The sequence below is a fragment of the Rhinopithecus bieti genome, unplaced genomic scaffold (assembly GCF_001698545.2).
Source record: "Rhinopithecus bieti isolate Rb0 unplaced genomic scaffold, ASM169854v2 scaffold_1918, whole genome shotgun sequence".
Lineage (NCBI taxonomy): Eukaryota > Metazoa > Chordata > Mammalia > Primates > Cercopithecidae > Rhinopithecus > Rhinopithecus bieti.
In genome coordinates, this window is record NW_016803680.1 from 110,927 (window position 1) to 124,227 (window position 13,301).

Here is a 13,301-nt window from a genome sequence, read left to right on the forward strand (position 1 = left end):
AAACAAAACAAAACAAAACAAAAAAGAAACAAAAACATCTGGTAGTACTAGATGACTTTTTAACATATATTTTATATATATATATATTTTTTTTTTAGAGACAGGGTCTCATTATGTTGCCCAGGATGGTCTTGAACTTTTGGGCTCAAGTAATCCTCCCACCTTGGCTTCCCAAAGCACTGGGATTACAGGCGTGAGCTATCTCGCCTTGCCAACAATTATTTTTAACTATGGCTTAGTCAAATGAAAAACCATTGATCTAGACTGAAGTTTTGTCCTGTTTTCCACCCAAGTTCTTAATCGGTAGTCTGTTAGAACCTCAAAGATAAGGTCTCAGTCTCATTAGCCGTTATGAACCATTATTAGCACATCATAACTATTGCATGCCAGGAATGTCTAGTGTGGTGAGACTAATCGGCAATGTCTCCTTCCTCTCCCCTCCAGTGAACCCTGCTTATGTAGCTGAAAGTGGTCCTGTCCATGCTTATGGAAACCCACCATTGTCTGAAAATGATTGGCACAAGTCACCCCAAGGTAAGTGATATGGTTTGGCTCTGTGTCTCCACCCAAGTCTCATTTCAAATTGTAATCCCCATGTGTCAGAGGAGAGACCTGGTCGGAGGTGATTGGATCATGGGGATGGTTTCCCCCATACTGTTCTCATGATAGTGAGGGAGTTCCCTTGAGATCTGATGGTTTAAAAGTGACAGCTTTGCCTGCACCCATTCTCTCTCCTGCCCCCACGTAAGACGTGCCTTGTTTCCCCTTTGCCTTCCACCATGTTTGTAAGTTTCCTGAGAAACGCCCCAGTCATGCAGCCCCAGTCATGAGGAACTGTAAGACAATTAAACCTCTTTTGTCTATAAATTACCCAGTCTCAGGCAGTATTTTTATAGCAGTGTGAAAACAGACTAATACAGTAAGACTTAAAGGACAGTGACCAAAAAGTCAACCCTGGAGAAGGAACATGTCCAAGACAATCCAGCCATTGCCATTTTCTCTTGGCCTCTGGTGTGGTTACTAATGCAGAACCAGCTTAATATATAATTATAAAGTTTTATTTTAGATGTATAGTTTGTTGTCTTCTGGGGATCAGGGTGTCTTCATTAGGAATCTTCTGGTTGCAAGTGACAGAAACCCAATTCAAACAGGCATTAGCCCAAGGAGAATTCATTGGCTCATGTGGTAGAAGCATATGGGGGAAACTTAAATACTTGACAGTAGAAATATTAATACCTTCCAGCACCTAGTACAGTGCCTGGCACATAGTAGGTATTTTAGGGATATTTGTTAGATTAACTTGTTGAGTGAGTACAGAAATCAGGACCTCAGTCTGACGTCAGGGAACTCAGTGTCACCTGGACTCTGGTTTCCCATTCATTTCTCATCTATGTAAAACTTGCTTTTCAGTTCTATATGTATAGGTGTGTCCTGGATCCTCAGCTCCTGGTCCTCAGCTCCTCTTTAAGTTAGACCTCATTCATCTCCATCAGAGTTAGAATTTGTCCACAGGCCAAAGAACATGGCCAATAGCAGGCCCATGTGAGCCCTCTGCTTAGCCACCTCGTTAGGAACTCTTGCTTCCTCCCTGGGTCCATCTCTAATGCGGGGGAGGGACTCTGGCCAGTCTAACTGGAGCACATGCCCACACTTGGACCAATCATTTTTACCATAGGGGACAAGACTGAGTCACCTGTCTATCCTGGGGCTAATGTCTGTGTTGGTGGGGACAAGATGCATTGATCAAAATTTTTCTGAATATTCGTATAATTATTATGATGATGGAATGTGGAAGCAATCAGACTGGTGAAAGATAGAAGGTGCTGCAATCAGTTAGGAAGCTCTCTAAGGATCACTGTGTGCGCTGATGAAGGTTGAATCAGAGGCAGAGACTGAAAAATAAAAAGGAAGCAACAAGCCAGGCACGGGGGTTATCCCTGTAATCCCAACATTTTGGAAGACTGAGGCAGGAGGCTTGCTTGAGCCTGGGAGGTTGAGGCTGCAGTGAGCTGTGATCACGCCATTGCAGTCTAGCCTAGGTGACAGAGCGAGACCCTGTCTCAAAAACAAACAAAAACAAAAAAGGAAGCAACAGAGGAGAGAGACAAGGGAATGCTGGAGCCACAAGGCAAATCTATGAGCAACAAGGAATAAATTAATGAGGTCCTCTATATAATGATGCATGTGGAGAGAAGCCACTTAGAACTGTTACCTTTCAACCCCATTGCCTGTAAGATAACCGTTAGCCTCATCCTTCAAGAGATGTATGCCTTTTCACGGAGGGTTAGATATTGCTACTTGGAAGGGAAAACCATTGGGATATAAATGATCACACTCTCTATTTGGTCCCCACTGGGGCAGAGAATGGCTTTAATTACCAGGGAGAAGACATACCTTTAAATGGCCGGGCGTGGTGGCTCACGCCTGTAATCCCAGCACTTTGGGAGGCCGAAGTGGGTGGATCACGAGGTCAGGAGATCGAGACCATCCTGGCTAACACAGTGAAACCCCGTCTCTACTAAAAATACAAAAAATTAGCTGAGCATGGTGGTGGGCGCCTGTAATCCCAGCTACTCAAGAGGCTGAGGCAGGACTATCACTTGAACCCTGGAGGCGGAAGTTGCAGTCAGCCGAGATCGCGCCACTGCACTCCAGCTTGGGCGACTGAGCGAGACTCCGTTTCAAAAAAAAAAAAGAAAAAAAAAAAGAAATACCTTTAAACTTCATGACTACTCTGTCCAGCCAGCATAAGGTTTGGAGACTGTATAGAAAAAAACACACTCAAAGTGTTTTTTCTGTTCTCTCATTCAACAACCATCAACACAGAAGGCTTCTGTGAACAAATGGGTGGGGGTTTCTCCCCACACACCAAGAAAGTGATCAGTTTTACAGCAGACATTGCTGGGTGTCCTCCAATTCAATTCTGACACTATCTACCTGGAGATACCTCATCTCCACCTCCCAGGTTCAAGTGATTCTTGTGCCTCAGGCTCCTGAGTAGCTGGCATTACAGGCGTGCGCCACTACGCCCAGCTCATTTTTGTATTTTTAGTAGAAACGGGGTTTCGGCATGTTGGCTAGGCTGGTCTCAAACTCCTGACCTCAACTGATCCACCCACCTCAGCTTCCTGAAGTGCTGGGATTACAAGTGTGAGCCACGGCGCCCAGCCCCAGAACTTCTGACCAACCAGCTTCGAGTTGGGGTTCCTACAACCTCCTCCTTGGGTTTGGTTAATTTGCTGGAGCAGCTCACAGTAATCCGGGAAACTTATGTTTACTGGCTTATTATAAAGAATATTACAAGGGACACAGATGAAGAGATGCCTAGGGTGAGGTATAGGGGAAGGGGCACAGAGCTTCCCTGCGCTCCCTGGGTGAGCCACCCTCCAGGAACCTCCCCGTGTTCAGCTATCAGAAAGCTCCCTGAACCCAGTCCTCTTGGGCCTTTTATGGGGAGGCTTCATTACATAGACATGATTGACAACCATGTAGAAATGTGATTGGATGGCCGGGCATGGTGGCTCACACCTGCAATCCCAACACTTTGAATGGCTGACGCAGGCAGATCACCTAAGGTCAGGAGTTCCAGACCAACCTGGCCAATATGGTGAAACCCTGTCTATACTAAAAATACAAAAATTAGCTGGGCATGGTGGCACGTACCTGTAGTCCCAGCTACTTGGGAGACTGAGGCAGGGGAATCGCTTGAATTCAGGAGGCAGAGATTGCAGTGAGCCAAGATCTTGCCATGGCACTCCATCCTGGGTGACAGATCAAGACTTTTTCTCAAAAAGGTCAAAAGGTATATGATCTCGTACTAATAGACAGGTTGGGGAATCCCAGCAAGGCCTATCTGTTCAGATGCTTCTTGGGCTTTCTGTGCCACGTTCCTTCCTCCAGGGTTTGGGGCAGGACCCCTTCTGAAATGAGGGAGAATTCATTTATGGCCAACTCCAAGACAGAAAGGTGAGGGAAGACTGGAGTCCTGCCTTGAGGAGAAAAAAGAGCAAGTGAAAAGAGGCAGGAGGTCAGAGAGAGAAATTCTGTTTTTTGAGGCTTAAATTTCTAACATTATAATAAGGGCTGTGGGAGTTATGAGCCAGAAACCATCGGTGGGAAAAAAATAAAATATATATATCATAATATCACAGGAACCCTGGTAGAAGAGGAGTCCCCAAAAGGCAGAGAGTAGTAAAGAAATAGAGGACCAAAAGATGAACCTGGCTGTCTTCATCATTTTGCTTTGAGTTGAATCTGATTCACAAACCACATACAATTAAATCATAGCCCAGGCTGGGCGCAGTGGCTCACACCTGTAATCCCAGGACTTTTGGAGGCTGAAGCAGGTGGATCACTTGAGTTCAGAGGTTTAAGACCAGCCTGAGCAACATGGTGAAACCCCATGTCTATGAAAAATAGAAAATTTGGCCAAGTATGGTAGCTCATGCCTGTAATCCCAGCACTTTGGGAGGCCTAGGCGGGTGGATCACTTGCGTTCAGGAGTTTGAACCTGGCCAACATGGTGAAACTCTGTCTCTGCTAAAAATACAAAAGTTAGCTGGGCATGGTGGTGCATGCCTGTAATCCCAACTACTCAGGAGGCTCAGGCTGGAGAATCACTTGAACCCGGGAGGCGGAGGTTGTCGTGAGCTGAGATCACGCCACTGCACTCCAGTCTGGGCAACAGAATGAGACTCTGACTCAAAAAAAAAAAAAAGAAAAGAAAAATTAGCCAGGCCTGGTGGCATGCACCTGCACTGCCAGCTACTCTGGAGGCTGACGTGGGAAGATCCCTTGGGCCCAGGAGGCAGACACTACGATGAGCCAAGATCACCCTACTGCACTCCAGCCTGGGGGACAGAGTGAGAACTTGCCTAAAAAAAAAAAAGAAAGAAAAACAAAAGAGAGCCTGATAAAGTGTAGCTTTGATGAATTAATTATGCTATGCCCCTAGGAAGCATCCACCACATAGTGTGCATGCTTAAATATTCATTCATTAATTCAAATATTCATTCATTCATTTTTTGAGATGGAATCTCACTATGTTGCCCAGACTGTTCTCAAACTCCTGGGCTCAAGCAATCCTCCCTCCTCAGCCTCCCAAGTAGCTGGGAATACAGGTGTGAGCCACCACCTCAGTTGGCAAAAATGAATGAATGATACACCAGCATGTTTTCTGTTGTTGTTTTTGAGATGGAGTTTCACTTTGTCCCCAGGCTGGAGTATAGTGGAGTGACCTCAGCTCACTGCAACCTCCACCTCCTGAGTTCAAGTGATTCTCCAGCCTCAGCCTCCCGAGCAGTTGGGATTACAGGCACCTGCTACCACGCCCGGCTAATTTTTGTATTTTCAATAGACAGAGTTTCACCATGTTGGCCAGGCTGGTCTTGAACTGCTGGCCTCAAGTGATCTGCCCACCACGGCCTCCCAAAGTGCTGTGATTAGAGGCATAAACTACTGTACCTGGCAAGAATGAATGAACGATATACCAGCCTCTTGGTACAGGAAGGGGCCAGAGTGAAATGATTAAGAGTTCTGCTTTGGGTTCAGACCTATCTGGATTTGACCCCAGCTCTACTGCTTGCTAGTTTTGTGACACACAAATTATTTCATGGAGCATCAGTTTTCTTAGCTATAAAATGGAGTTGATTTTAATACTTACTTCATAGTGTAAATGTTGTGCTCTATTAAAAGTACTTGGCCTGCAGTAATGGCAGGTATCATTACTGTTAATTATCACTGTTGGGAGGAGTACATGGGTTCTAGTTCAATTCTGACGTTTAATGAAAGTGTGATGAGGAGGAGCAGTGTCTGTTCAGCACTCTGCACCTCAATTTCTCCAATTGTTAAGTAAACAACTGGGCCTAGGTGATTTGAAATTAGGTCTATTAGATAGGAATCGTGTTTCTGTGCCTGGCACTGAAACAGAAAGGTGGCTTAGCAATAAAGGGGTTTATTTTTCTCATGTACCGAGAAGTGTGGGCTAGGTGCGATGGTTCACACCTGTAATCCCAGCACTTTGGGAAGCAAAGGTGGGAGAATTGCTTGAAACCAGGGATTCGAGACCAGCCTGGACAACAAAGCAAGACCCTGTGGCTTAAAAAAAAAAAAAAAAAAAAAAAAAAAAAAAAAAAAGCTGGGCATGGTGTTGCCCCTGTGGTTCCAGCTACTCAGGAGGCTGAAACAGGAGATTTGCTTGAGCCCAGGAAGTCAAGGCTGCAGTGAGTTATGATCACACCACTGCACTCCAGCCTGGGTGACAGAGCAAGACCTCATCTCTGAAAAAAAAAGTTTAAAAATGTGTACTGTTGTTTTACAAGCGGTAGTTCATGCCTGTAATCTCAGCACTTTGGGAGGCTGAGGCAGGCGAATCACTTGAGGTCAGGAGTTCAAGACCAGCTAGGCCAACATGGTGAAACCTCGTCTCTACAAAAAATACAAAAATTTGCCAGGTGTGATGGCAGGCACCTGTAACCCCAGCTACTCGGGAGGCTGAGGCAGGAGAATTGCTTGAACCCAGGAGGCAAAGGCTGCAGTGAGCCAAGATCATGCCACTGCACTCCAGCCTGGGCGACAGAGCGAGACTCCATCTCTAAATAAATAAATACATCAAGATTTTAAAAGTAAAAAGACAAGAAGCATGGAGGGAGGAAGTGCAAAGTTTGTACAGCAGCTCCACCCATCATGCCCTCAAGGACTGAAGCCCCTTCAGAAGCCTTTTTCTCTACCATCCTTAGCAGGTGAACGTTCATTCTCAGAAACGTCTAGAGGAAGACTGGTGAAGGGCAAATTGTGAACCCAGGCAAACTGTCCCCTTTGAAAGAGCATTCCTGGGAGCCACAAGTCTCATTGGCTAAAACTGGGTCACAGGCCCACCCTTAGCCGCAAAGAACACTGGGAGACTTTGAGCACTATGTCTGCATAGGAAATGGAGCTTTTTTGCTGGTATGAGAAAAAAGGAGACTAGAGACTGAAAGCCAGACAAATAGCAGAGTTCACTACCTAAGGCATCAGGAGATAATACTTTTATCACTGTAAACCCATGTGAATTTCTACAGGCATATAAAATTACAGGCATATAAATATATAAAATAATATTATAAATATATATAAAATAATATATAAAATAATAAAATAAATATAAAATAAGCTGAACAAATATAAGTTCAGGCCGGTGTGCGGTGGCATCAAACCTGAATCCCACACTTTAGGAGGCCAAGGCAGGCGGGTATCACGAGGTCAAGAGATCGAGACCATCACTGGCTTAACACGGTTGAAACCCCATCTATACTTAAAAATACAAAAAATTAGCCGGCCGGACGTGGTGGTGGGTGCCTGTAGTCCCAGCTACTCGGGGAGGCTGAGGCAGGAGAATGGGTGGACCCGAGAGGTGTAAGAGGTTGCGAGTCGAGCCAAAATCGTGCCCACTGTACTCCAGCCTGGGTGACAGAGTGAGGCTCCATCTCAAAAAAAAAAAAAATGAGAGATAATAGTGGTATAGTAATATATATATATATACACACACACACACATAGGCACAGCAGCCACGCACTTGACATGATAACTTATATATAAGATACTTGTATATATATATAACTTGTATGTATATATACTTAATAGTATGTATGGTATATTACTTGAAATATAAGTATATAAGTATATATGTATATGTATTTTATATATATTTTATATGTAAGTAATATATACATATAAGTTTATACATATGTAAGTATTTTATATATATAAGTATATATAAGTATGTGTATATATGTGTGTATATATACTTAGTATATATTTAGTTTACTCATATATACATATATTTATATATAAGTGTATATATACATACATATTTATATAAGTGTGTATATATATATATATAAGTGTATAGATACATATATAAATACTTATATATAAATACATATATATTCACACACACACATATACACACACACACAAATATATGTGTGTGTGTATATATATAAGTTCTAGGCCAGAGGCACTAAATTAAAAAGAAAATCCTGCCCTTTGACTATGAGTCATTTAGAAAAATATCTTCCTTCTGTTTCTAGAATCCCATTGTCTTAAATGAAAGATTCTGTTTTCAATTTCTTGCCTAGCTACCAAGACAGAATTCTCTGCAGGAAAACACTCTTCCTCCTGAGAAAAACTCTGGGGTTAGATGCAGGGAGTTATGTTGTGATTTGTGTAGGGCTGGATTTGGTGAGCTCATCCTGGCATTTAAAAAAAACATGTGAATGGTGTATCCCTTTGTGATCATCATTACTTTTTCCCTGCGAGTCCCAATCTGTGCCAGCGTTGACTGCTGTATGAAGTCTCAGGAAGCCCACCCCAAAGGGGAAGAAGGTTTGCAGGAGGCAGGAGATGCTGTCCGATGACCACGTGAATGAAATCATCATAGAGGTTGAGAATGTTTCCTCTGGGGTCCAAAGCCACCCATCCTCAAATCAGATTTTTCAGGAAAAGGTGCTGCTAGACTCAAGCATCAACATGGTTTCATCAACATCTGACATCGATGTGGTAGATTCTCAGACCGTCAGCAAAAGGAATGACCAGAAGGGCAACCAGGTGCTGCAGTTTTCAACATCTTTGAATGAATCGATGTCTCAGACCCTTCACAGCCTAGAGTGCATGGGCATAGACACTCCTGGCTCTTCACGTGAAACTGTTCAAGGTAGTGAAATGCTGGGGAAGAGGAGTAGGGGAGTAGGAAAAAAGACTTCCTCATTTTCCACAGCATATTTTACTTTTTAGATATCGAGTGGGGCCAGGCATGGTGGCTCACACCTATAATCCTACTGCTTTGGGAGGCCAAGGTAAGACGATTGCTTGAGCCCAGGTGTTCGAGACTAGCCTGGGCAACAAAGGGAGACTTCATTGCTACAAAAAAATTTTAAAAATAATACCCAGGCATGACAGTGCACACCTGTGGTCCCTGTTACTCAGGATGCTGAGGTGGGAGGATCTCTTGAGCCCAGGAGCTGGAGGCTGCAGCGAGCTCTGATGGCACCACTGCAACCCAGCCTGGGTGACAGAGTAAGATCCTGTCTCTAAAAGAAGGACATTGAGTAATATGGAAGGGCGGAAGGTTTTGTGGTTGAACTAAGGAAGCCAAGGACAAAGGAAGGGATCACTTTAAGACATCCCTAACAAGAGCTTATTTTTATCAAGCTTATTTCATATGCCGTGTGCTCTGCAGAGCACCTGCTTTTTGTTATCCATCGAATTGAGTTTTATGTACTCCCTGCACTTCACACCTTTGAGGCAGGCATTTCCATGTACTTGATGAGAAAACTATAGCTCAGATGAATTTAGTGACCTGGAAGATCTGGGGCCCAAATACAGGTCTATCTGATTCCCAAGACTACATTCTTTTTTTTTTTTTTTTTTTTTTTTGAGACAAAGTCTTGCTGTCGCCCAGGCTAGAGTGTAGAGGCATGATCTCGGCTCACTGCAACCTCTGCTTCCCAGGGTTAAGTGATTATCATGCCTCAGCCTGCTGAGTAGCTGGGATTACATGTGCATGCCACCACACCTAATTTTTGTATTTTTAGTAGAAATGGGGTTTTACCATGTTAGCCAAGCTTGTCTCGAACTCCTGGCCTCAGGCGATCTGCCCACCTTGGCTTCCCAAAGTGCTGAAATGGATTACAGGCGTGAGCCACCATGTCCAGCCTCAAGCCTGTATCCTTAACCACCATGCTGTCTCACTTTGAGTCGATTCCTCCTCACCCTGGCTTCAGGCAACAGATAGGATGCCTCTTGTTGGCAAGACCACCAGGAAACCAGATTTTAGCTGATACCTTCCAGCCTCTCTGCTCCTGAGGCCAACAGAGAGGCTGTTCCTTTTAATTTAATATAATTTAATTTAATTTAATTTAATTTAATGTATTTATTTGAGATGGAATTTCACTCTTGTTGCCCAGGCTGAAGTGCAATGGTATGATTTCAGCTCACTGCAGCTTCTCTGCCTCTTGGGTTCAAGCAGTTCTCCTGCCTCAGCCTCCTAAGTAGCTGGGATTACAGGCACCTGCCACCACGCCTGGCTAATTTTTTTTTGTATTTTTAGTAGAGACAGGGTTTCACCATGTTGGCCAGGCTGGTCTTGAACTCCTGACCTCAGGTGATCTGCCCGCCTCAGCCTCCCAAAGTGCTGGGATGGGATTACAGGTATGAGCCACCGTGCTTGGCCCAGAGATGCTGTTTCTGTTTCCCCCCCCCGCCCCATGGTATTCCAGGCGTAAAGTCTAGCAGTTCTTGATGATTTCAGGGAGAAGAAAAACATCCCTTTACTTACACGAAGCATTTAGTGGGTTTAGCCCCTTTACTGAAGAAGATTGGGGCATCACCTCTCACACTGCTGGCTCCCTGGATCTCTGTATAGTTCCCTCTTCCATCTTTCTTCCTCTCAGTCTACTCACCCTTCCTGCCCAGGAGAGGCACAAATTCCTCATCTTCAGCAGAGAGAGTTGGTGGGCCTCTTTTGGGGATTCCCCTTACACCTCAACTATGTCATTACAATGAAGATGGTATTTGCCAGTGGGCAGTTCTAGCCCTGTGCTGTGACCAAGGAGCCAGCCTGCTCCCTCCGTCCCTCAGCCACCCTCAGCCCAGTGTTGCTGCCCCGCCTGCTGGCTTCTTTGTTACAGGATGGCAACAGCACTTCTCACATCACATGCAGACACAATAATAATCGAGGAAGAGACATCTGTCTTTTCTTGGTTTTGCCTTTTTTTTTTTTTTTTTTTTTTTGAGAAGGAAGAAATCTTCTCCAAGAAATTTCTCAGCACACCACCTCTCAGAGGATATTGGCTAACGCTGTGTCATGTGCCTGTGCTTAAATCAGTCACCTGCAAAGGGACAGGACCGTGAGGATTGGTTCACTCAGACTAAGACTTGCTCTTTGGGCCTGGAGATAGGCTCCACCTCAAGGAAGCTCAGGGCCATGTGAGGGAGGCAGGTAGATTCCTAAACACAATTGGGATTCCATTAACAAGGAGGAAATGAATTTGGGGTAGACAACCAATAGTGTCTGCCAGATTGACTGCAAATGTGAATGTGAGTTAGCAGGAGAAAAGGAGGGCGTACTTCTAGGAAGGTGGGAGAGCATTCAGCAATAGTCAAGGAATGTGAAAAGTCTCTTGAACCTGGGGTCAGGGGCAAAAGGAGGTGATGTGGGATATTAAAGCAAGAGAGCCAGGAGTGGTGACTCACACCTGTAATCCTAGCGGTTTGGGAGGCTGAGGTGGGAGAATCTATTGGGGTCAGAAGTTTGAGACCAGCTTGGACAACATAGCAAGACTCTATCTCTACAAATAATAATAAATTTAAAAAATTAGCTCGTTGTTGTGGTGTGTGCCTGCAATCCCAGCTGCTCTGGAGGTTGAGGTGGGAGGATTGCTTGAGCCCAGGAGTTCAAGACCAGCCTGGGCAATGTAGTGAGACCTCGGCTTTACAAAAAAATAAAAAAATTAGCCAGACATGGTGGTGCATGGTGGTAATCACAACACTTTGGGAGGCTGAGGTGGGAAGATCACTTAAGCCCAGGAGATCAATGTTGCAGTGAGCTGTGATTATGCCACTGCACTCTAGCCTGGGTGACACAGTAAGACCCTGTCTCAAAAAAAAAAAAAAAAAATAGTGAGAGAGAAGAGGTAGGCTGACTAAATATGCAGGACCTTGTTGACTTTGCTAAATGTTTTTTGTTGCAGGAAAGAGAAAAACACTGAATTGGAAGAGAGTGCAGCCATTATTCATTTGCTCTGGCTTTGAGCTTTTAACACATATATGTGTCTTTTTGTTGTTTTCCTTTGTGATCTTTGAGATCCCCAAGTCCATATACTTCTTTCCTTGTGTTACTTGCTCTGCCTTCAGCACCACATTTTAGTGTTATGATTCTGTTAAAGAAAAAAGAAATTAAACTCCATTAATTTCTTTCATAGGACAGAAGTTAATTGCATCTCTTATACCCATGACATCCAGAGACAGAATTAAAGCCATCAGGAACCAGCCAAGGACCATGGAAGAGAAAAGGAACCTTAGGTATGACCAAAGGCTTTTCTTCTGTCCCAGATTTCAAGTGAACCTCAATCTTCTACTTTTGCCCCATCTCAAAAAGATAAGAAATAAATAAGCACAATAGAAGAGACAAATCTTCCTGACAGAAAAATTTCAAATGCCCTCTGTAGGCACTACTTTATCCAGGGGCTACAGCTTAATTCCTGCTCTTGGGCTGGAGTGTGGACTCTGCTTGGTGAGCTGCTTCCAAAGAGTAGGGCGTGGGAGGAAGAGAGGGGTGGAACTTTCCAGTGGAGAGTCTGCCTAATACTGCCTTGGCCAAGACTTAAGGTTAACATCCCCAAAGATAAGTCATGTGATGGGGGAAACACGTCTCCTCTGTGCTACTCTCTCCTAAAACCCACAACCCCAGTCTAAACAGCAAAAAACATTAGGCAAATCCCAACTGAGGGACATTCTACAAAACACTCAGCCTGTACCCCTTGAAACTGTCAAAGTCATCAAAAACAAGGAAAGTCTGAGAAACTGTCATGGAGTAGAAAGTTCTAAAGAGACATGACAGGCCAGATGTGGTGGCTCACACCTGTAATCCCAGCACTTTGGGAGGCCAAGGTGGTGGGATTAGTGGAGCTCAGGAGTTCGAGACCAGCCTGGGCATCATAGTGAGACTCCATCTTTACAAAAAATGAAAATTAAAAAAGACGTGACAAGTAAATGCAATGTGGTATCCTGGACGAGATCCTGGAATAGAAAATGGACATCGGTGGAAAAACTGGTAAAATCTGAATAGTCTGGAGTTTAGGTAATAGTAACGTACCAATACTGGTATGTTAGTTTTGAGAAACCTACCATGGAAATGTAAAATGTTAACAGGGGAAACTAGTGAGTGGTATATGGAAATTTTCTCTACTGTCTTTCCAAGTTTACTGTAAATCTCAAACTATGCTAAATAAAAACTTTACTTAAAAAATAAAGACCAGCTAAGCGTGGTGGCTCACGCCTGTAATCCCAGCACTTTGGGAGGCTGAGACGGGCAGATCACGAGGTCAGAGTTCAAGACCAGCCTGGCCAACACGGTGAAACCCCATCTCTACTAAAAATACAAAACTTAGCCAGGTGTGGTGGTATGTGCCTGTAATCCCAGCTACTGGGGAGGCTGAGACAGGAGAATCACTTGAACCTGGGAGGCAGAGGTTTCAGTGAGCCAAGATCATACCACTGCCCTCCAGCCTGGGTGTCAGAGCAAGACTCATATTGGGCGGGGC

At 44.4% G+C, this 13,301-nt stretch overlaps 1 protein-coding gene across 1 annotated transcript in view; it reads left to right on the forward strand.

The window, feature by feature from the left end:
• Positions 1 to 13,301, forward strand: part of TMC5 (transmembrane channel like 5) — a 91,289-nt gene that overhangs the window by 34,369 nt on the left and 43,619 nt on the right. The window contains exons 5-6 of the mRNA XM_017849597.1: positions 445 to 534; positions 11,961 to 12,060. Coding sequence (XP_017705086.1) covers positions 445 to 534; positions 11,961 to 12,060 — 190 coding nt within the window. The remainder of the gene's footprint in view (positions 1 to 444; positions 535 to 11,960; positions 12,061 to 13,301) is intronic.